General features: G+C 40.5%; 2 protein-coding genes across 37 annotated transcripts in view; one reads left to right on the top strand and one right to left on the bottom strand.

The window, feature by feature from the left end:
* Nucleotides 1-122: 122 nt before the first annotated feature.
* On the top strand, nt 123-5030 carry LOC135502558 (coiled-coil domain-containing protein 153-like). Its single transcript, XM_064795510.1, has 4 exons — nt 123-296; nt 2782-2853; nt 3224-3436; nt 3931-5030. Exons 1-4 carry the CDS (start codon nt 128-130, stop codon nt 4188-4190), a joined length of 714 nt encoding a protein of 237 aa, XP_064651580.1. The 5' UTR covers nt 123-127; the 3' UTR covers nt 4191-5030.
* Nucleotides 5031-7915: 2885 nt separating this feature from the next.
* The window catches only part of LOC135502483 (phospholipid transfer protein C2CD2L-like), a 121526-nt gene continuing 107278 nt past the window's right edge, over nt 7916-22163 (bottom strand). For 32 of the 36 annotated variants that reach the window (XM_064795380.1, XM_064795379.1, XM_064795375.1 and 29 more), the window contains 4 exons: nt 20420-20539; nt 19822-19944; nt 17304-17434; nt 7916-15010 (listed from right to left, as the gene is read on the bottom strand). In XM_064795380.1, the coding sequence (XP_064651450.1) occupies nt 17328-17434; nt 19822-19944; nt 20420-20539 (350 nt within the window). In that variant the 3' untranslated portion in view covers nt 7916-15010; nt 17304-17327. Of the gene's footprint in view, nt 15011-17303; nt 17435-19771; nt 19945-20419; nt 20540-22163 lie in introns of those variants that run through there. The other 4 variants (XM_064795356.1, XM_064795350.1, XM_064795351.1 and 1 more) reach the window with 4 other exon arrangements.

Below are 22163 nucleotides of genomic sequence, written 5' to 3' on the forward strand. Positions count from 1 at the left end.
GGGCCAAATCTTCAATTTACATGCACCCGCTGAAAGTGTCAGAGACAGCAGGTCGAGTGAGGCTAGGGAATGATGGTCACCATTGACGACGCTTGGAGAATGGTGCACGTCCATCTGTCCATTGCGCATGCGCCACATTTCTAGCAACAAAAAGCGTCCTCGGCAACCTGTGATTTCTTCAATAAAATCCGATTTTCTCGCGAATTTAACCACTCGATTTTGCAAAATGCCCCCTAAGAAGAAAGGGAAAGGCAAGAAGGGTGGAAAGAAGAAGGGAAAGAAGAAGAAGAAGGATGGTAAATAAGGTTTTATTGCTCAGTCACCTTCTTCTATCATGGTTTACTGTCGTTTCGCTACATTGCCAGTTCGCTACCAGTCGTTTCGCTACATGTGGCGGTCGTTTCGCTACATGGTAGGTCGTTTCGCTACATGGGTGGAGTTGTTTCGCTACATGATGGGTACGGTCGTTTCGCTACATGGAGGACGTTTCGCTACATGGGTGGAGAACAATATACCAACTTTTTTAGGATTTTAACAAAAAATGGGGCCGGGCGTTTTTCGTAGGGGCGGGCGGGGACGATCACCAACTCTTTTTTTTATGTGGCCTAACCCAGGCCAGGACGACAAGAACCCCTTGCGCGCCATCAAACCGTATAAGTTTTTTTACCGGCAAACTGTGCTATAATAAATTTGTAGTCACCACCGGCAATTATAGTAGGGTAAAATAGAGTAAAAATAATGACTCCACCCATGTAGCGAAACGACCTACGATGTAGCGAAATTACCTACATCCATGTAACGAAACGACTCCACCCATGTAGCGAAACGTCCTCCATGTAGCGAAACGACCGTACCCATCATGTAGCGAAACGACTCCACCCATGTAGCGAAACGACCTACCATGTAGCGAAACGACCGCCACATGTAGCGAAACGACTGGTAGCGAACTGGCAATGTAGCGAAACAGCCTGATACCCATGGCATAAGGATTCACAAAGTGACAGCACGTAGGCTATGTATCATGTAGGAGCCAGTTTTCGCGGGTCTTATCACTAAGTGCAGATTTACTAGCTTCCAGCGATTCCATACACGCAAAAGCTTATTTATTACGAAATTTGAGATCAATAACGAAATATCTGGGGTGCTGCGTGGATGTTTTAAGCGTGAATTAATCTTGAAATCGCTCACTGAAAGATCGATGCAGACCAAAACAAATCCGAAGCGGCTCCCCCATTTTCGCGGGGTATTGCGCATGCGCGACTGATTGTTGTGTTTCTGTGTCGTGTGCATGATCCTAGGTATTGACCCAGTGTTTTGAACGTAATTAGAGAATTGCTTGCCTGTTTAGGACGCATTTTGGGCGCTTTCTTTGCGGAACGAAATGAAAATAAATGAAATGGCCAGGGCCATTGTGCTCACCTCATGTGGAGGAAAGATGGATAAAGAGCATGGTCTTGTGTCATGTAGTGTTAGGTTTGATGTAGGTCCAAGCAATTACAATTTCCCCAAAATGGCCAATTTACAGTGCATTCGACCTCTGTGACCTTGAAAAGTAGGTCAAATCAAAGAAGACCCGGGTGACACATTGAATGGTTGTTAGAATTAGATGTACCTATGATATAAAATTGGTGCCAATCGGGCAAGTCATTACTAGGAATAATGGCATTTTGAAGAATTTAGGATTTGGCCCCCTCCCTGGAGGCCAAACGGCAAATCAGATCGCACCAAACTTCGGTACCTGAGATCACCTGACCAAGGGGTACATGTGTACTTAATTTGTGATCAATAGTCATTGCAGTTAAGAAACGTGCCATTGTTACGGCCTGACGGCGAATTTACGCCATTTGACCTCTGTGACCTTGACAAGAAGGTCAAATTAAAAACCTGTGTGACATATACTGTATGGTGGTTAGATGTACCCATGATATCAAATTGGTGGCAATCGGGCAAGAAGTTAAGGAATAATCACATTTTTAAGGTTTTGGGATTTTGCCCCCTGGTGGTCAAGTGGTGAATCATATTGGACCAAACTTCGGTCCCTGAGATCAGCTGACTAAGGGGTAAATGTGTACCAAATTTGGTATCAATAGTCATTGCAGTTTAGAAACGTGCCATCGTTACATCCTAACGGCCAATTTACACCATTTGACCTCTGTGACCTTGAAAAGGAGGTCAAATCAAAAACCCGGAGGATATATGATGCACCTTTGCTAGAAGTACCTACCATATTTTTTTCAAAATTTCCCGACTACTATTGAGGGAGATATTGCATATTTTCACTTTTAACGTTTGGCCCCCTGGTGGCCAAACCATGAAACGAATCGGACCGAAACTTGGTCTCCCAGGTGTCATTACATAAGGGTACATGTGTACCAAGTTTCAACTCAATAGCTCTAACAGTTACGAAACGTGCCCTGCTAACGGACGACGGACGACGACGACGACGACGACGACGACGACGACGACGGACGACGGACGCCACGGTATGGGATAAGCTCACCTCTGCTAAGAGGTGAGCTAAAAATCAGAAAATTTCTTCTCTGGAAACGAAGTGACGCGCGAGAAAACGGGAAAAAACGGGTTTTCGCGAAATTGGGGATGACTCGAAATTGGGGAGCAGCACCATACGTGCCACATTCTTGCGATTTGCTGAACTTGGGCTTGTGCATTTCAGATGCTGAACTTATACTTGTTTGTACATTTCAGATGTTGAAAAAATTTGAACTTTACTTGTAAGTTGTACATTTCAGATGCTGAACTTAAAGTTGTTGTACATTTCAGATGCTGAACTTGAACTTGAAGAAAAGTTTAAGAAGACGGTGAATGAGATCACCGCCATTAAGGATCAGCTAGGTAAGTGCTTAAACAGCAGAATGTTCTCTGCCTGTTCTGAACTTTTTGGGTCGACACAGCTGTGCTCACAGCTCAGCAGATCCTCGGATCCCAAGGCCAATACTATGCTCCCCTCACGAACAGAAGTTTGAAGGTTCGAGGCCCGCTGGTAGATTGGTTTGCCGCCTGTTGAATATAGGGTACAAACTGCCTTCCCACCAGGCGCCCGGCATTAGAGATAGCAGTTTGGAAGTAAAGAGTCATCCATAAGCCAAAAGCTGGCTGGCCCTTTCATTAGGGGTGACATTGTTATAAACACTACTTTGCTTTACTTTTCATCAGTCAAGATAGCTTGAATTGAACAGAAATACTTTTCTTTCTCGGACTCTAGCGTTCCGACGCGAACTGACCCTACGTTCGAAGTCGGCGCGTGAAGACATGAGGCTCCAGGTCGACGAGATGAAATCGACATTGGAGGCACAGGAGGGTGACCAGAAAGCCGTCAGTGCGGACATGACAAGGCAGTATAAGACTATGCAGACACAGATGGGCCTGATGGTTCATCAGTTGGAATCTGAGTTGGCTATTACCAGGCGGCAGCTAGGTAAATATGACTGTATACATACATACATACATACATACATAATGAAATTTATATAGCGCTGTATCCAGAGATGCGATCTCCGCTCAAAGCGCTTGGTGTCTAAGCTACAGTTAGACAGCAGAACATAAGGATAATTTTACTTTTAGTATCATACATTGGAACCTCTCTATCAAGGACACCCTCAGGACCGACAAATGCTAGAGATATGTCCAGATTAGAGAGGTCAAATTGAATGGAACAACTCATTTAAGACGAAAACTAGGGTCCTTTACAGAGAGGGTGTCCTTATTAGAGAGGTGTCCGCTAAGGGAGGTTCTATTGCAGTTGGGCTCCAAGAATGCATTCCACTATGCACTGTGAAGTATGTCCCGATTTCCAGGTTTTTGGGGGCTGAAGTTTTGTGTCTGGTTTTGTCACAATCTGGCCAAATACTTAGCTTGCATTCCACCTTGACCTTTATCTGACCTTGACCTTTATCTGACCTTGACCTTCAGAACATACTGAAGCTGAACTCAAAAAGACCAAGGAGGAGAAGGACAAGATGCAGAAGGATAAAGATGCTGTGATAGACGAGCTGCAGATGAAAATAGACAGTATGGGGATGTCTTATGAAAGCATTCTCCACGAAGCTATGGACAATTTAGCAAATAAAATCGATCACGCTAAGGAGAAATGGGAACACGAATCGACGTTGATTCAGGCCCGGAATAAACAAGTGTTGTTAGAGTTTGGCTTGAATCCGTTGGACTTATAGGCAGTGGAACGAGTCGTCCTTAACAACGTCCTAATCATAAACGAAAGAACTAGAGATTTATCGCATTTCCTGAAAATTTTGTAATGTTTGTGTGTGAGATGAGAGAGCTGTTGTCTTAAAATCACCAGCGTCCGCCAGCCCAGCCAGTGGCCATCTTGGATTGGGCTTGGAGGAAAATATTGGGCTCCCAGTTACTAGGCACTTGTGATTTTAGACAACATCTCCCTTATCTTACTCCCAAACGTCGTGGGTTAAATGGTCTAGCTATTTCATTTATGACAACTGAATTTCATTACCTGTCGGATGCGGCAAATGTCTTTGCATAAAATGGTTGTATTTTCATCATTTCTACATTTGTATTAATGAGGTTTGTATGTTTGGGTTGGGCTGTTTGGTGAGAGGTGTTTAAGGGAGAAAAAAGTCATATGTTATCCGTCCATGTTGGGCTGGGGCATTCCAACACAGGTTCCATTAACAATGGAAATGGGGAGAAAACTTGTAAATACAGTAGAACCTCTCTATTAAGGACACCCTCCGGACTGAAAAATACTGTCCCTTATAGAGAGGTGTCCTGATTCGAGGATGTCCTTAATAGAGAGGGTGTCCATATAAGAGAGGTACTGGAAATTCCCTCAAAATTTATATTTTGTTTAAAACAATTTCATTTTGAAATTCCTCTGTTATCATGATAAAAAGAGAGAACTCTGTTGGATGGACATAGCACTGCTGTTGATTAAACCAACCTTTTTTTTTGTGAGAATGTATTATTTATTTAACTGTCGGATACTTTACAAAAAATATGCCTGTTGTCACCTAGGAAAATAAAATTCTTCGGTGTAATATATGTTTGTCTCAGTTCTTTGCCCTGCATCCCCCAAATATTTTGCGGCCGGTTTTATTCGTAGATGCCTACCTCAACAGTGGCAAGCATGATGTCAGAAGTCCTCTGCTGGCTGTGACATCGTGTGTTAACTGAGATGGGCTGCAGTGCAAGGGATGGTGTCTTCAAAATATCACGAAATGATAACTTGGATATGTTCTCAAAATATCAAAAAAAATTGTAAATTTTCTTCATGACATGGAAGACAATGTCAGTCTGAGTACTGAACCAAAATTTGGGGTGAAAACATCAAAGTCTAGTTCATTGAGAGGGAATATCGTTTTCGTGATATTTTGAAGAATTACTTCCAAACCAGCATTGATATACAGATTTCGCTTTAACATCTATCAGATTATGTATCTATCATCAATATCCCGAATTTTCAGCGTTATATCACGCACAGTTTGCGGACGCAGACCACTTTTGAAAATACCTTGTACCTAGGTCTTACAGGCTTTTCAGTCCTATACATTCATGCTCATGGATTGTCATATGGGCCCTGGATCCAAGGCCCGTTTTTGAGTTCGCAGAATTTTGCAAAAATTTACCAAATGTTTGAAAAACCATGAAGCGGTTGGAATTTTGAGCTGATTTTTTTATGTAGCATCTGTACGACATCAACAACTACATTGGCAGTGTTTTATTGGTTCTGACATGTCTAGATATCAATTATAACAATATATCATTTCCGGTCATTTTTGGATGGATTTTTCAAGGCAAACATGAGCGACGCTAAGATGCTGAAAATTTTGGAACGTAATGATAGATACATAATCTGATTGATGCTAAAGCGAAATATCGATATCAATGCTAATTAACCATTTATTCTTCAAAATATCACGAAATGATATAATATATGATATAACAATAGATCATTTTGGGTCATTTTTGGATGGATTTTCAGGGCAAACATGAGCGACGCTAAGATGCTGAAAATTTTGGACCGTAATGATAGATACATGAAATGGTCCAGGGACCATGTGCTCCGGGCGCAATGGACAGGCCATGTCTTGACGGCTGGTACATAGAGGGCAATCAGGACAATCAGGATGGTGAAACAGACTGTATTGGACTTGGAGTCCCTCGGGCTAAAATTTAGAATCCCCGATCGGAAATGACGTAGTTTGATCGCATTCAACTATAAATCCATTGAACAGTGGTGCTTCGTTAGTCAACCGATGACCTTTTTTGGGGTGTGATCGGGGATTCTAAACTCGTTCCTAGAAACACTCTATCAAGGACACTCTTGGGACTGACAAGTGCTATCCTAGAGGTGTCCCGATTAGAGAGGACAAATTGAATGGAAACTACAAATTTGGGACTAAACCTAGTGTTCTTAATGGCGAGGTGCCCACTAAGGTAGGTTTCACTGTCAAGAAGACTTACCCCAATTGCTTGGTGTTCTTGCCTTGGAGGTAGGCCTAGGTTCCAGTCTATCATCACAATAATTGTCATCAAAAGTTTTAAATTCCATGAATAAAAATGGTACATGTAGATCTTTCGAAGTTATTTGCAAGACTGGTACATGCAAATACAGCCAATAGGCCCCATCCTTTGCCTTATGTCATTGGCAATACCAACAAATCTATTCATGCAAAAGGCCTAAAAAGAAGGTCAAGCCCAATTCCATTAGAAAGTGACTGAGGCGACAGTGGTGCTGTCTAGCGGTAGAAAGTGAAACTGAAAGTTTTGGACGAAGATTTCAGTTCCACTTTTTGCCGCGAGATAGCGCTTCTATCGCCTAAGCCAATTCCACACTGGGTCCTGGAATTGATTGGGTTTCATGCCAGTATCACACTAATTGGCAAGCCCAACTTCATTAGAAGGTGACTTAGGCGGCAGTGATGCTGTCTAGCGGTAGAAAGGAAAACTGAAGGTTTTGGACGAAGATTTCAGTTCCATTTTCTGCCGCGAGACAGCGCTTCTGTCGCCTAAGTCAATTTCGCACTGTGGGTCCTGGAATTGACCGGTTTTCATGCCAGTATGAAACTAAGGGAATTTGATAGAAATAATGACTTGCTTTAGTTGTCAAAACAGGTTCAGCACAGCCACAAGCCATCTTCCCACACAAACGACAGTAGATATGATTCTCCGATAGGAGGCCTTCCTTGTACCCTTTGATTAAATATAGGTGCATATTGATCTTCAAACCTTTAGATTTATTTAACAACACAAGTTTTAACAACACAATTTGCAAACTTACATTTTTGCTCAATACCGCCAACTGGTGACTTAAATCGAAACTAATCTATTTCATATCAAAACCTGAATATTATGCAGTCCTCTTCAACTTTATTTCAAACTTCTATCTGTGGGAATCAAGTGACAATATTTTTTTGCTGGCCCCCTGGTGAGCTGAACTTCAGTCGAATCGCGCTGAATTTTCTGTCAGCAGGATATCCTGGGCTGTTCTACCCGAAGACAAGATTTCAAGTGCCTATGTCTTACGGTTACAAAATGCCCGATTTGTCCACGGACGGATGGAAGGATGGATGGAAGGACGGACAACATTCGAAAAGCTATTTGAATAGCTCCGCGCTAACAGTGGGTACCAAATTACTTGTCAATCTAGCTAGAGCAGACATGAGTTGGACATGAGTGGCAGAAAGTAGCGATGATACCCAGAAGTAGTGGCAGCTCGGCTTTTCGGGATCCTTGCCTAATTGGTTAGGTATGACCTACGGATAGCTTCAAGACAAAAAACACAAACAACGTGATTTTAATAATCATAATAATACGTTACTTTATTATAATTGTCATTATCGTAAAAGAAGCCACTACATATTTTTATCTATCTTCCTATATTCATATCTTACAACGAGTATATAAGAAAACACCAGCTGTATTTCAGAAAATACCAGTTGTATTTTAGAAAATACGAGCTGATACCTTTCGTATTTTAGAAAATACAAGCTGTTACCATACAAAATACCAACCGTATTACAAAATACCAGCTGTATTTAACAAAATACTAGCCAATACCAGCTGTATTTTCTGAAAATACTAACTGTATTTTACAAAATACCAGCTCTACTTTGAGAAAACCCAGCTAATACTAGCTGTATTTTCTGAAATACCAGCCATATTTTACAAAATACCAGCTCTATGTACATAGCAGCATCACACAAGCACACAAAATCTCAGCTGGATATTAAGCCATGCAATGTTATTTGTCAGTTTCATGCTCAAAACCTTCAGCAGGAAGTCATAATTGTTCTATACGTGACTTCATCTGCTGGGACGAGAAACGAATATCAACATTGCACAGCCTTTTCTCGAGGCAATCTCCTTCACTAGGATCAAGTTGACATACATAATTATTAGGGATATACACCCACACCGCCACTGGAGAATGCAGTGTCATAGCAAATTTTTCTGAGATGATTTTAATGCCCAATTTTAGTATTCTACTTGACAGACAAGAAGACTTAAGACACTTCAAAATCAGGGGTTCAGAGTTGGATGCTGGATGCTGGATGCTGGATGATGGATGCCGGATGCTGGATGACAACACATAAAATCCAGAATTCCACATTTTTAGACATACCATGATGTCATTTGGCAACTGACATAAACAACCAATTTTCATGCCTCTACAATTTTTAGATGTGTCAAAATTTCTGAAAATATATTTGATTTTGACCAATTACAAAATTTTGTTTCAGTTTTTCGAATAATAATTTTTTTGGTGATTTTATTTTTATTTCTGCGATTGGAGGTTGTTGATCTAATAAAGGCCTGCAAAATCTGCCGGTCAAGTATCTGGACGACAGTTCAAATCACAGAAGGACACAGCTGAAGAACAGAACACACCAAAATTGAAATGAAATTTCTCTTATTTATAGCAGCAATCTGATAGTTCTAATTCGTGACAACAAGACATTTAAATATATAAAGCAAATTTCATTGAATTAATTTTTTCACAACTTAACTACCACAACCATTTTTAATCACTACAAAACTTGATAAAATCTTTCGCTGCTTTTCGTAGAAATATTAACCTCAATTTCCAAAGCTGTATGAATTTCACATTATTCGGCAAATAATTTGGACAATACCGCACACTCAAGGAAGGGGTCAAGCGCTTTTGTGAAAATACTTTTGATTGGTTAACTGGTGAGGTCATACGAGGTCAAAGTTCTTGTATTAGCCAATAGGACTGTAGCAGCAACATTTCAAAACTTTAAAGAATTTCTAGTCCTCTCTCTTCAACTAAACAAAATATTCTTTAACTTAAATTTTCTTAATCATTTCCTTAAAATACTTATTTACAAACATGTAATTAATCAAATTGACATGATTATTACGTTTTTATAAGACTTGTGACATGATTTAGAATAATAAAGGCTCTCGCGCCTTTCTGAGGATGTTTTTCAGCAAATAACATTAACATCTTGAATAGATAGAAAAATCAACAAATAAATTATCAAGTAACTCAAATATAGACATCAGGAAAGGATGGATAGAGATATAAGTGTTCACAAACTAGGACCAACAATGTGTATATTGCTAATAAGGCCATGCACAGTCCTTCTGGCTCAAGTTAGCATGAAGTGGATAGCATTACAAATGTGCAAAGTGCTTTAAGTCAATTAAGAGCAACAAAGTGCTTTAAGTCAATTAAGAGCAACAAAGTGCTTCAAGTCAATTAAGAGCAACAAAGTGCTTCAAGTCAATTAAGAGCAACAAAGTGCTTCAAGTCAATTAAGAGCAACAATGTGTACATTACTACAAAGACAATGCACAGTCCTTGCTGCTCAAGTTAACATGAAATGGCTAGCACTTTTAATGTGCAGTGTGCTTCAAATCAGCAAGGAGCAACAATTTGCACTTACTATATTGGCATTGGAAGGTCGTTATGGCCCGAGTTAGCGTGAAATGGATAGCAGTAGAGCGCTAGTGCTCAAGGTATTTCAAGACGAATACAGAAATAGTGCTGGAAACACATGCAAAATAGGATAGGGGCCTATCAAGCGCCCGCAAACAAGCGATTTTTGTTACTGCAACTTGTGACAACTATCACTGCATAAAGTGATGAAAGAACGCTTGTCTGCACGTAAAACTGATAATTGCTGATATTGATCGCAAGTTGCAGTGATCATTAATCATGTCGCAGGTCCCGGCATTGAAACCGCAAACGAGAAACTTTTGTCACATTTGATCATGATCGCAGGTTTGCGGAGCACCTAAGGTAAGGACTGAGTATAAGACAAACACAATGGTGCTTGAGAAAATGGTTCAAATTGAGGTCACCCCTGGTCCGGCCTGGCATTGGTCGTTACGTCGTTACGCATTTCAAAGGCCCCTCTTCTGAAAGACCCAGGTGTCGCATGAGCCAATAGCCACCCTTCTATCAACAACAAAATTAGAAATCCAACTTTCTATACATTTCAGTTTCAGGCATAGATTCACAGATGGTAATACTCGAGACTAGTGCTGACACCTGGAGAGGCTCACTGAAATCGTTTTCGACCTTGTTATCATTTAACTCATCCCCATACATTACCGAAACAGTCTATCTTTTCCCAGAATGCAGCTTTACAACCGCAGTTACAGTGGCTGATTTAGGGGTGTGTGTAAGGGGCACCCTTGGTTCATCATAGAGCAATGATTTTCAAGGCACTCAACCCAAGAATCAAAGAACTGATTTTCTAAACTTCAAATTTTACCCTCAAATGCTGGGGAAAAAGAATATTTCATATTCAAATTCCACATTTTTCCAGAGGAGGGTCATCAGAACCCCCTCAATTACAAGATTTCTCTTTTCACACCTTCGTGCCCCCCCCCCCCTGTTCCCCAAATTTCGGGGTTCCGCCACTGCCAATCAAAATGAAGTACAGGAAGACGCTTAAATCACAAATATGCGATTGTTTGGAAACAATTCTGTACATAAATCTAAAATTTGCTCTTCAGATTTTTTACGAGCTGTCCCTAAACAGGATGCAGGATATCAGTAAGTTTTTTCACATTTCTTGTGAAAAAACAAACATTTAAAGGGGAGATGGTTTTTTATGGCCAGGAACAGAGGTGACTTAACCCATCATTAAATGGACTTGTCCAAATCTTTCAAATTTGGAAGAAGTGGAAGAGTTCATTTCATGAGGTCTGATTTTGATAGGGGTGAGAGAAGGTCGGGTTGAGCAAAAACATGTCCAATGCATCGAATTATATTATCAAACCTTTGCAAATTTTTTTCAATTCTAGAAGAAGGTTATACAAGCAGTTATTACACATGAAACGAAAAAAAACCTCAAATCTTGTTTCATCTGAATCCAGAAATTCGCCAAGGAAAAATTAATGAAATAGTTCTCGAAAATGATTTAAAAGTATACCATGCAGAAAATTTATGATAATGAATCAGGTAGAAATTGTCGAATAAATATCTAGGACTCAAAATTTTTAGGCATGAAAAATTACACGATGTCCCGAAAAAGCTCACTGAAGCCGAAAACAAAAGGAAAACGAAATTTGCTTCAGATTTTTCAAACGCAGAAACCGCACCAAAGACCTTAGCTCCAAGTTAACCAGACTGATATTCATTACAACTCTATGTGCATAATGCACACAGTAGTCGAGTAAACTCTGAATGAAATGATTTGTAATAGTTTAAAGATGTTTTCAAAAGCACCAACAATTAACTGGACTGGACCACATAACGAATGAAATGAACACATCTAAATGTCTGTATTGAAAACACCAAGATTTCACACCTAAACTTTCATTAAAGAATCTTTTTTTCAACAGCTAACTCACAAACTAAAGCTATTTTAGAGTTTTAAAAGATTTCTATGACAAATACATGTATTTGAAGAAATTGCAAAAATATTTATATTTGGCTAAATTGCACAGAAATTTAACCATATTTGCACCAAAATTTACTTTTTTACCAACCCTTAACTGCACAATTATTTTATTATTTTATTTGCGTGCAGAGCCAGTATTTGTTAAATGGGGTACAATGCGCCCTTAACTGTAGGCCTTAAAGTTCTTGCAGTTCCACTAGGACAGTCATAAACCGGCATCAAACTTCTAAAAATATTCCGTCATCCAAAGGACGATTTTCGCACAATGAAATCGAGTCCAAAAAATCTAAAATTACGCTATCTGTCAGTTTTCTTGGCAAAAGGAATTCAAACTATTGCACATTTCAAGGCTTAAGCTAGCCTTGTACATTTCAGATAGAACTGGGCTCGTGTAAAATACTCATCACGTAAAGCGCTAAGTAATTCCGCAAACAGGCAAAAAAATGCATAGATAGAAAAAGCAGATTGATCTAGGCCCTGGCTCCATTTAGATAAGTGACAGAATATGCAACCGATATCCATACAATTGTACAAGAGTTTCACCGAACTTGGCATGAAGGGCCTGTATAATACAGCTGCATATCTTACAATAATCTGCACGTAAAAATTCCCAACTTACCCACATAAGTTGTGCGACTTAACGGGTAAGTTGAGCAGCTTTACCAGGTAAGTTGAGCAGCTTTACCAGGTAAGTTGAGTAACTTTACCAGGTAAGTTGAGTAACTTTACCAGGCAAGTTGAGTAACTTTACCAGGTAAGTTGGGTAACTTACCGGGTAAGTTGAGTCGACATAAAGGTAGTTCAACTACCAGTCTTATTAACTAAGTAAGTTGGGTTATCAATATACAATACTATATATTCTGTAGTGCTATCTACAAATCAACGTCCACCTTGAGAAAATCAATCATTTTTCTGAGTCCATTCTGGTTCCATTTACCACTATACCAATAACTTTAATCAAATTTATGAATAGACTGGTCTCCATCCTCTATTCTACATCTGATAGTTAAAGATGGATACCAGTCTAATTCGTGTTTTTTTTCCATTCTACAAACTATCAAAATTATGGCAACAAATTTTGGAATCTACCTAACTAAACACGCATAACCTTGTATCAAGAATTTATAAAGACTAGTCTTTATCAAGTCTTGCTCATATATACATAGTGCTTAACACCCTTATGAGACCCAGAGCCTATTTTTACATAATTTTGATGAGCTCTTGATTCTAAAGCATGTTACAGACAAGCGTTTTTTATCGCAGCGATATGTGATATTTATCACATGTGACAAACTCACTCATCTGCTGCAGTTATTGCTAGTACCTGTGAATCAATGATGGCAGCAATCTGCAACTAATATCGAGCCCATCAATAATGGTTTAACCTACAGACAGGAGATATTTTGGTTGCACATTGCAGCAATTATAATCACTTGTCGATGTGACAAAAATTGCTTGTTAGTGGGGTGCATTAGTTCCATCGAATACTGCTATACCAAGCAATTTATCCTGCAGACAAGCAATCTTTTATTCCTCATTGCAGCAATACTTATCACATGTCACTGCGATAAAAATCACTTGTCTGCATCATGATACAGCAAAGTGAAAAGCACTAAACTAATCATAGACAGCCAGAATTCGTTTTGCAAAACTACGCGTTGCAACTCTGAGCTGCATGATCATAATTTACAGAATTATTCTTATCTTCCTGAATCATGTGATAGTTTCTTCAACTCTTTTCTTACCGCAGGGTTTTGACCGCTTATAGTACCCGGCCCGCACCACACCAGGTGACCTAAATTCAAACTTGCCCCAGGAAAAATTTCATTGTAGAGAAGCTGGCAAGACGCAATCTTAGGGGCGAAGAAATAATTGAATTGAAAACAGTGCTGCCATCTTTTTCAGGTCTTATCAACCTGGAACTTAAAGGGACTATGGTGAGCCACAGAACGGAGTTAAAACAATGAGGTGCAGATCCGTGCGGGCCGGGAGTTCAAAGTGTACGAATCGGTCAATACCGGATAGGGCAGAAAAAGGGTTAAGACCTATCAATTGTTGATTACCCAACAAAGAGCATGAAATTTAACAATTTAAAAAATTTCTTTTTTTACAAAATTATGTTTTACAAGTCAACATCATCCAGACCACATTATTCTAATCCAGGTTTTACCCAACTTGTTTAACCCTTTTAAAACCAAGGACAATATCACCACCACCAGAACAAAAAAACATTTGAACAAGTTTCTTAAGAATTATAACAGAACCTCCCTATTACGGACACCGTCATGACTGAGTTGCTGTCTTTTATGAAGAGGCTTCCTGATTACAGAGGTCAAATTGAGTAGACATGACCAATATAGGCCCAAAACACTGTCCCTTATAGAGAGGATGTCCTGATTACAGGTGTCCACTAGGAGGGGTTCCAAAGTTGCATTGCTATCAAGACTGAAACCTCCACATAGAGTATTATTATTTTCAAGCTTGGGGCAGGATACGCATATGAAAGTATTTTTCCAATCCTCGGTTTCAAAAGGGTTAAATCAGTAACTGGACCCCAGGTTGATTTGCCTCCGGTTACATCTGCTTCCAGTCGAATCCTAATTTTACACACTTTACACACTTTACACATTTTACACATTCCAGGCCTGATTTTGCACTTTCTGGGCCTGATTTTACCCATTCTGGGCTTCTGCACTTTCCAGGATTGATTTTACACTTCCCGGGCCTGATTTTACACTTCCCGGGCCTGATTTTACACTTTCCGGGCCTGATTTTACACTTCCCAGGCCTGATTTTACACTTCACGGGCCTGATTTTACACTTCCCGGGCCTGATTTTACACTTTCCGGGCCTGATTTTACACACTCTTGGCCCAATTTGGCATTTCCAGACCAAATTTTACACTCAGAAGCAAGATCTTAGTCCATGCAAACTTTTCCGGCCCGGGCCTGAATAGTCCTACGCTTGCCGCAAAATCACATAACTTTATATCAGCTCAGCCTCCGAACAATCACTAGCCAATCGCTATCCGAATCTTGACGATGTATTTATGGCTAAATGCAGAGTCCTATCTACACTGTCAGCCATTCGTTATTTTATTCCTGGCCTTGAGCATTTTTATTACTAAATCAGTGCATCTGAAAAAGGAATGAAAATAAGATTAGATGAAATTGAAATTGAAATTAGGTTATACTAGGTGAAACAAAAAAGATTATACACTTTTAATTCTGAATAACTCCCATAACATCAGTATGGTAGCTTTTTGCAAGGTCACCCAATACCACCATCATCTGCCACCCACAGACAGTTATTCAAAATCAAAAGTTTACAATCTTTTTGGTGTCACCTAGTATAAAGGTTCTTAATTTTTCTGAAGATTAAGCTTTTTTAAATTGTCAGTTTACAATTATACAGGGTGTCCCAAAAGAACTTCTTCTTAAATTTTGTAATGGTGATGAAGAGTGGTTACTGTAACTAGCAAAATTCTTTTGCCTTTTGATTTTTGAGAGCTTTTTAAATATTTCTTCTTGAGAGATGGTGTGATAAATCGCCACCTCATAAATCGCAACAGTCGCTGCTACGGGACGCTGACTGTCGCCAGGATATTGCACCATTACGATGCGATTGATAATTTGTCAGAGTTGATTTGTCAGTTTGTAAATGTTATCTGGGGAAGGAAAGAAAAGAAAGACCTAACTACAACCTAGATAGGGGTATAGTCCGGTTATAGGTGCAAATATTGGACACTTAAAACGTTAAAGTAATAATGGTAGAATAGCTCTATGGATCATGGGAGAAATGCGCTTTGAATTTTCGTCTCCTTTTTTATCATCATCATCATCATCATCACCGTTGGGATTTCAAATATTGTACGTTCCTAAATTAGTTACGCCATCATCTAACTTCCAATCACAGTGTCCATTACTTACAAAACTACAGTGGAACCTCTGTTAGCAGACACCTCTCTATCAAGGACAACCTCTCTATAAAGGACACTAGTTTTGGTCCCAAATTGGTTGTTTCCATTCAATTTGACCTCTCTAATCAGGACACCTCTCTATTAAGGACAGCACTTGTCAGTCCCGAGGTTTCCTTAATAGAGAGGTTCTACTGTACTGTGTACAGTGCAATATTTATTTCAAAATAATTCATACTGTCTCAATAATGTTCATTATGATTTCTTCAAATGAACCTCTTTTCTAAAATTGTTGAAAATCTTTGTTTTAATTCGTAGATAGTAGACGAGTATGACACACAGCAGAGAAAGTCAAATCCTAGCCAAGCGAGAGAATAGTTATTTGCTCCTTTTGGACGGCACTTCACCTGCCATTGTCGATTTAGCGGGGTAAAAGTGGGCTGGTGGAGTGGCACAGTGGAAACATCAGGGGTCCTGGGTTCAATTCCCAATCAGTCCCGGTGCACTCAGGAGATAAAGAGGGAGACAATCTTCATCAGCGTAGGTTTCCTCCCGGGTCTTCGGTTTCCTCCTACTTACTATACAATCGCCCAATATTCTTTATAGAGCTAATAATATCCTTGTAGACGCTTGACTCTCAACTTGATATTTCAAATTTTCAGAATGAGAGCATTAAGCTCTCCACACAGTGACTGTCAGTAATGCATAGACATGTACATACAAATAATCACTGTCTGGAGTCTATCCCTTCTCCTCGGAAGTGCCGTCTGTCAGAAATAGACGTTATTTCCATTGTTTTCCATTTTGGAATTTTCTATGCTACTCGGTGCTGGAAACTACTTCTGCAGTGCGATGGGTAACTGAGCAGCTGAAAGCTTCACAATAGCGCTGCCAATTAGTCAGCTGACCCTTTAACACGTTTAACCCTTTCCCGTCCAGACACATTTTTGGCTATTTCCCATCAATGGTGTAAACTACTCGAAGCTCTAAAGCTCTCAAGCTCAGAAACGATTGATCACTTAAAGGCCTATTCGATTTGTTAAAAAATTTGAAAATTTGAATTTGAATTTGAAGATATCTTATCATTCCATTAGTTCATATTTCTTGGGCTTTTATACAAGTGCATTAGCTTGCGCATATCATTTTCAGTTTTGGGGGGAAAAACTAAATATTTTAAGAAAATACACAAAATTTGCCAGTTTGGGGAAATTGCCTGAAAATTGCCACCGAGGAAATGTTCATTCTTAAATGACTTCAATTCAAAACATTCCCCCTGCCTAAACTGAGCATTTTTACGCCCAAAAAGCTTATTTTGAAAAATTTCCGAAAAAAGTAATGCATTCACGAAGCAGCTACATTTGGTATAAACCAATCGATTATAGTGCCATATGCCAGCCGCAGTGACTGATCAAGGGCCTCCCAATGGGGACGAGGTTTATTAATACTATTTCTACTGTCGGCGAGGTTGACATTGACAGCAAACGGGAAAGGGTTAGGTTTCTCTTTCCACCCACCTGGATGATGCCCTCTAAGAGACGTCATCTTGGATGCAACGAGGCAAGCCAGGTAGTCCACTCTGAACCTTTTGGCGGATAGCTAGTCTCGATTTTCGTATAATCTAATTTGCTGATGAAATAGGAGCACGCTGCAGGTAGAACCAACAAAAGAGTTAGCTCCGGAATTATTCCCTTTATTGAAAATTTTACCAAACCGAATCTATTTGCGACTCGCTACTCTTAATATTGGTGTCATCTAATTCTGCGATGATTTTGGGACACTCTGTAGGTAAAACCAACGAACAGTTAGCACAGGAAATGCACACTTGCGTGCTTAAAAACCCTGTCCAAAATGAACAATTTTGCGACCAAATACACTTGAATTTGAAATAATCTAATTCGGAGATGATTTTGGGACTCTGTAGGTACAGACCAACGAAAAAGTTAGCCATGAAAAGGACACTTTATAGAAAAATCACAACCAACTATTCTTAATTTTGGAAAAATCTAATCCAAATGGCATTTTGGGACACCCTGTAGGTAAAACCAATCTATTTAAGAACTTTAAATCAGCGCTGAGGTCGGCAAAAGTTTGAACAAAATTTTGTAGAAAATACTAAAAAGCAATCAAAGCCCAAAATGCATGGATGGACACCTGCATGCCCCCAGCCATTATGAGACAGTAGACAGCCTCACCCCCCCCCCCCCCCCCCCTCTCCCCCTAGTCTAAATATTCGCCAATGTCAAGCACTCTCAAATCCGGGGTATGCCATGCGACCAGATATATCATAACGGCTTCAGACAGAGATGTTTCAGCGATACTTGCGTGCTGAGGTGAAGGGAAGCGATACTGTGTTGACAGTTTTACCCAGCTGAGAGGCGTCTGTACTAAAGGCCTATTTCACCTGTAACTGGTCTATGTAGCAGAAGTGCTGGCTTAAACACGTTGACACAGCATGTAGAACATGTAGGTACATGTGTATGAGTGTGAACGTCAAGGCTACAACATGTGCATGTCTGTTTTCGACAGTCTACACACGTTCACACACATTCACACATGTGTGCAAGTGTAGCACTCACGTTCACACATGTGTGCAAGTGTATCACACACGTTCACACATGTGTGCAAGTGTATCACACACGTTCACACATGTGTGCAAGTGTAGCACACACGTTCACACATGTGTGCAAGTGTAGCACACACGTTCACACATGTGTGCAAGTGTAGCACACACGTTCACACATGTGTGCAAGTGTAGCACACACGTTCACACATGTGTGCAAGTGTATCACACACGTTCACACATGTGTGCAAGTGTAGCACACACGTTCACACATGTGTGCAAGTGTAGCACACACGTTCACACATGTGTGCAAGTGTAGCACACACGTTCACACATGTGTGCAAGTGTAGCACACACGTTCACACATGTGTGCAAGTGTAGCACACACGTTCACACATGTGTGCAAGTGTAGCACACACGTTCACACATGTGTGCAAGTGTAGCACACACGTTCACACATGTGTGCAAGTGTAGCACACACGTTCACACATGTGTTTAAGTGTAGCACACACGTTCACACATGTGTGCAAGTGTAGCACACACGTTCACACATGTGTGCAAGTGTAGCACACACGTTCACACATGTGTGCAAGTGTAGCACACACGTTCACACATGTGTGCAAGTGTAGCACACACGTTCACACATGTGTTTAAGTGTAGCACACACGTTCACACATGTGTGCAAGTGTAGCACACACGTTCACACATGTGTGCAAGTGTAGCACACACGTTCACACATGTGTGCAAGTGTAGCACACACGTTCACACATGTGTGCAAGTGTAGCACACACGTTCACACATGTGTGCAAGTGTAGCACACACTTTCACACATGTGTGCAAGTGTAGACTGTCGAAAATGGATGGTGATTGCTGTAGGTATGGAGTGATCCCAATCATTTGCGCGGCACTAAAAATTCAACGCGAGTCAAGAGAGACGTTTCACCCAAGGTTTTGGATTACCATCCCAGGACTGCCAGGTTAGGAAAAGTACAGTGGAACCTCCCATAGCGGACACCTCTTTACTAAGGACACCCTCTCTATTACGGAGAGGTAATACGCCTCGGTTTTGGTCAACATTTTAGCTCCACCCTTCGCGATTTTGGTGAGTCAACCAATACCTCCAGTTCGGTATCAATTCCTCTAACCAAATTTCTAATACAGTAGAACCTCTCTAATACAGACACCCTCTGACAAGTGCTGTTCCTTATAGAGAGGTGTCCTGATTAGAGAGGTCAAATTGAATGATAACGACAAATTTGGGACCAAAAATACTGTCCTTTACAGAGAGGATGTCCTTTACAGAGGGTGTCCTTTATAGAGAGTGTCCTTAATAGTGGGTGTCCTTAATAGAGAGGTGTTCGCTTAGGGAGGTTCCATTTGATAATTTCATTTTTTAGTCTACTGCTGACATGCAGTACGCACCCGCCATGCATAATGTGCTTAAACTGCCGAAGAAGTTGAGAGACGAGGACCTGATTGAGGGCGCCGAATCTCGGGCGAGGGCGAGGGCTGCATGTGCGAGCTGTCGTCATGGTGGAGGCGGTCACGAGATCGAGTGACGGAGGAATCTCTGGAAGCAGCACCGTGGGTATCAGCTGGAAGGGAGGGAGAAAACGATATCATGAAAGCTTTGCCAACTCGTAAAGATTTAGTTTGCAATATTTCCAGGTTTATTGCCAAGCGACGTAGATGTACGTCAGCAACTTGACACAATCAGTGCCAAGTGACGTAAATCTACGTCAGCAACTTGACACAATCAGCGCCAAGCGACGTGAATCTACGTCTGACCCTTGACACGCTCAGCGCCAAGCAACTCAAGTAAATCTACGCCTAACTTGACATATTCAGTGCCATCGGACGTATATCTACGTCAGTTTTCCGGCCCCCCGACCCCTATTCCCAGCTGCATATCTGTGCTCTGAGGGTGTCATAGTTCAAATGACTTGACTGCCATCTTCAGGGAGAATCAGGAACTGAGCAATATGTACATTTTTTGGGAGGACAGGTGCCTGGGGGTGGGGTGGACTAGTTACCTCTGTTCCGTGGGTATTTTCAGGGGCCAAATCTTACCTGGTCCATGGCTATGCCGCCTCTTCATACGGAACAGCTTCTTCAAACTGGAACCAATGGACTTAGATTTCTGAAGGTTGGACGTGTTGTGGCCGGGGATGTCAACTTGGTCAAGATCCTCTAGAAATGCGAGAAAACGCGAGAAAATATGTGAGAATATGGACACAGTTTCTGGACTCTTGAAGAGGGAGTGAGGGGAAGATTGATAAAGAGGAAGAAATGCAGATGGTACTGCAAAAATAATCAGAGTTTCTGATACAGATACACTCAGAAAACAAGTTGGTCCAGTGCACCAGTGCCCCACTCCAGGACCAAAGTCAAATTGCTCTGGCCTTAATTTTGCAAGTGACCAACTTGGGTTGGTCAATTCTTCGAGTGACCAACTTGGGTTGGTCAGTTCTTCAAGTGACCAACTTTGATTGGTCAATTTTTTCTTTCAAACAACCATCTTTAATAGGTCAATTTTTCAAATGACCAACTTCAATTGGTCAAGTTTGCAAGTGACCAACCTCAATTGGTCAATTTTCGGTTCACTTGGTCATTGACCAATTTGTGTTGCCAAGTGAATTTTCTCGGTCATAAAGTGACCAATTTCGACTCATCAACCAACCGAGAAGCTTGGTCAACGTTGCCCTGTTGCTGAAAAGCACTCGGTCAAGGATTGGCCAATTTTCTTGTACACCGGACCAAATATTTTCAGATGTTTCTGACGATAAAAAAATTTGCTGTTTCCCAAAGATGTGTTGATGGCAATTGCAAGTGACCACAGTAAACATAGCCACAACACTAAGTTAAAGAGGTTCTTACAAAGCATGATTCTGACCCTAGTACTGTCATGTTCATAAGTAACCTTGCTTGCCGATAGACCGTACGTAAAGACGCAAAGTCTCATCTAAAGCATGCTTCATATACAGCCAAGTTGTGATTTTTACAGGAATGGCCAGCTCTGTAGCAAGGAATCCAAGCTCTCATGACAGAAATGAGCTTGAAACACACTCTAGAGGCATGACAAGGAAGGTTACATATGGATACTACTGTACCACTGTATCGACACTGTACACATTTTTGTGGTTATGTACTGCAGTGGCAACTCTTAAAGGAGTATGCCATTCATATTTCCTGGTGGGTCAGGAAAGAAGAAAATGCAGTTATGCAAAATGCCGTAGTGCAGTTATTATGCATGCAAATTTGCTGAAACTTGGTATTCATAGTATTTGTGTATCTGTCTACACAATGACAGTGTTGAAATTTAAATTAAGTACGTATTTAGGCAATTTTAAATATCACAAATTCAATTACAAATTTTGAATTTTTTATGAACGGCGTAGACCTTTAAGATAAAGGGTTCACCTGGATCAGAATTATGCAATTCACGAACCACTTTAAATGCAACACTCTTACTCCCTAATTAGTGCTAATTAATAGAACTCATTCGATAGTTAATTAATGACAAGCAACTCTCTGCTGTGGAATAGACAACGTTGAGGCAATTAATTTCAGTAATGCAAGCGACAAGCTGTGAGTAAATTGAAATCGACAAAGTGATTCTAAATCTTCCTACAATCTTATACCTTACACTGACATACTGGTCAGAAATAACTTCCAACGTAATAATGTAATCTGCAACAGGCACATTACTTTAGACCAGTACTGAAGGATATGGGCATAATTTTGAAGATTTTCTGATCTTTCCATCAAATTTTTTAAATTTTTCAGAAGATATATTTCCCTTTTCAGAGATACT

Source organism: Lineus longissimus, chromosome 18, assembly GCF_910592395.1.
Source record: "Lineus longissimus chromosome 18, tnLinLong1.2, whole genome shotgun sequence".
NCBI lineage: Eukaryota > Metazoa > Nemertea > Pilidiophora > Heteronemertea > Lineidae > Lineus > Lineus longissimus.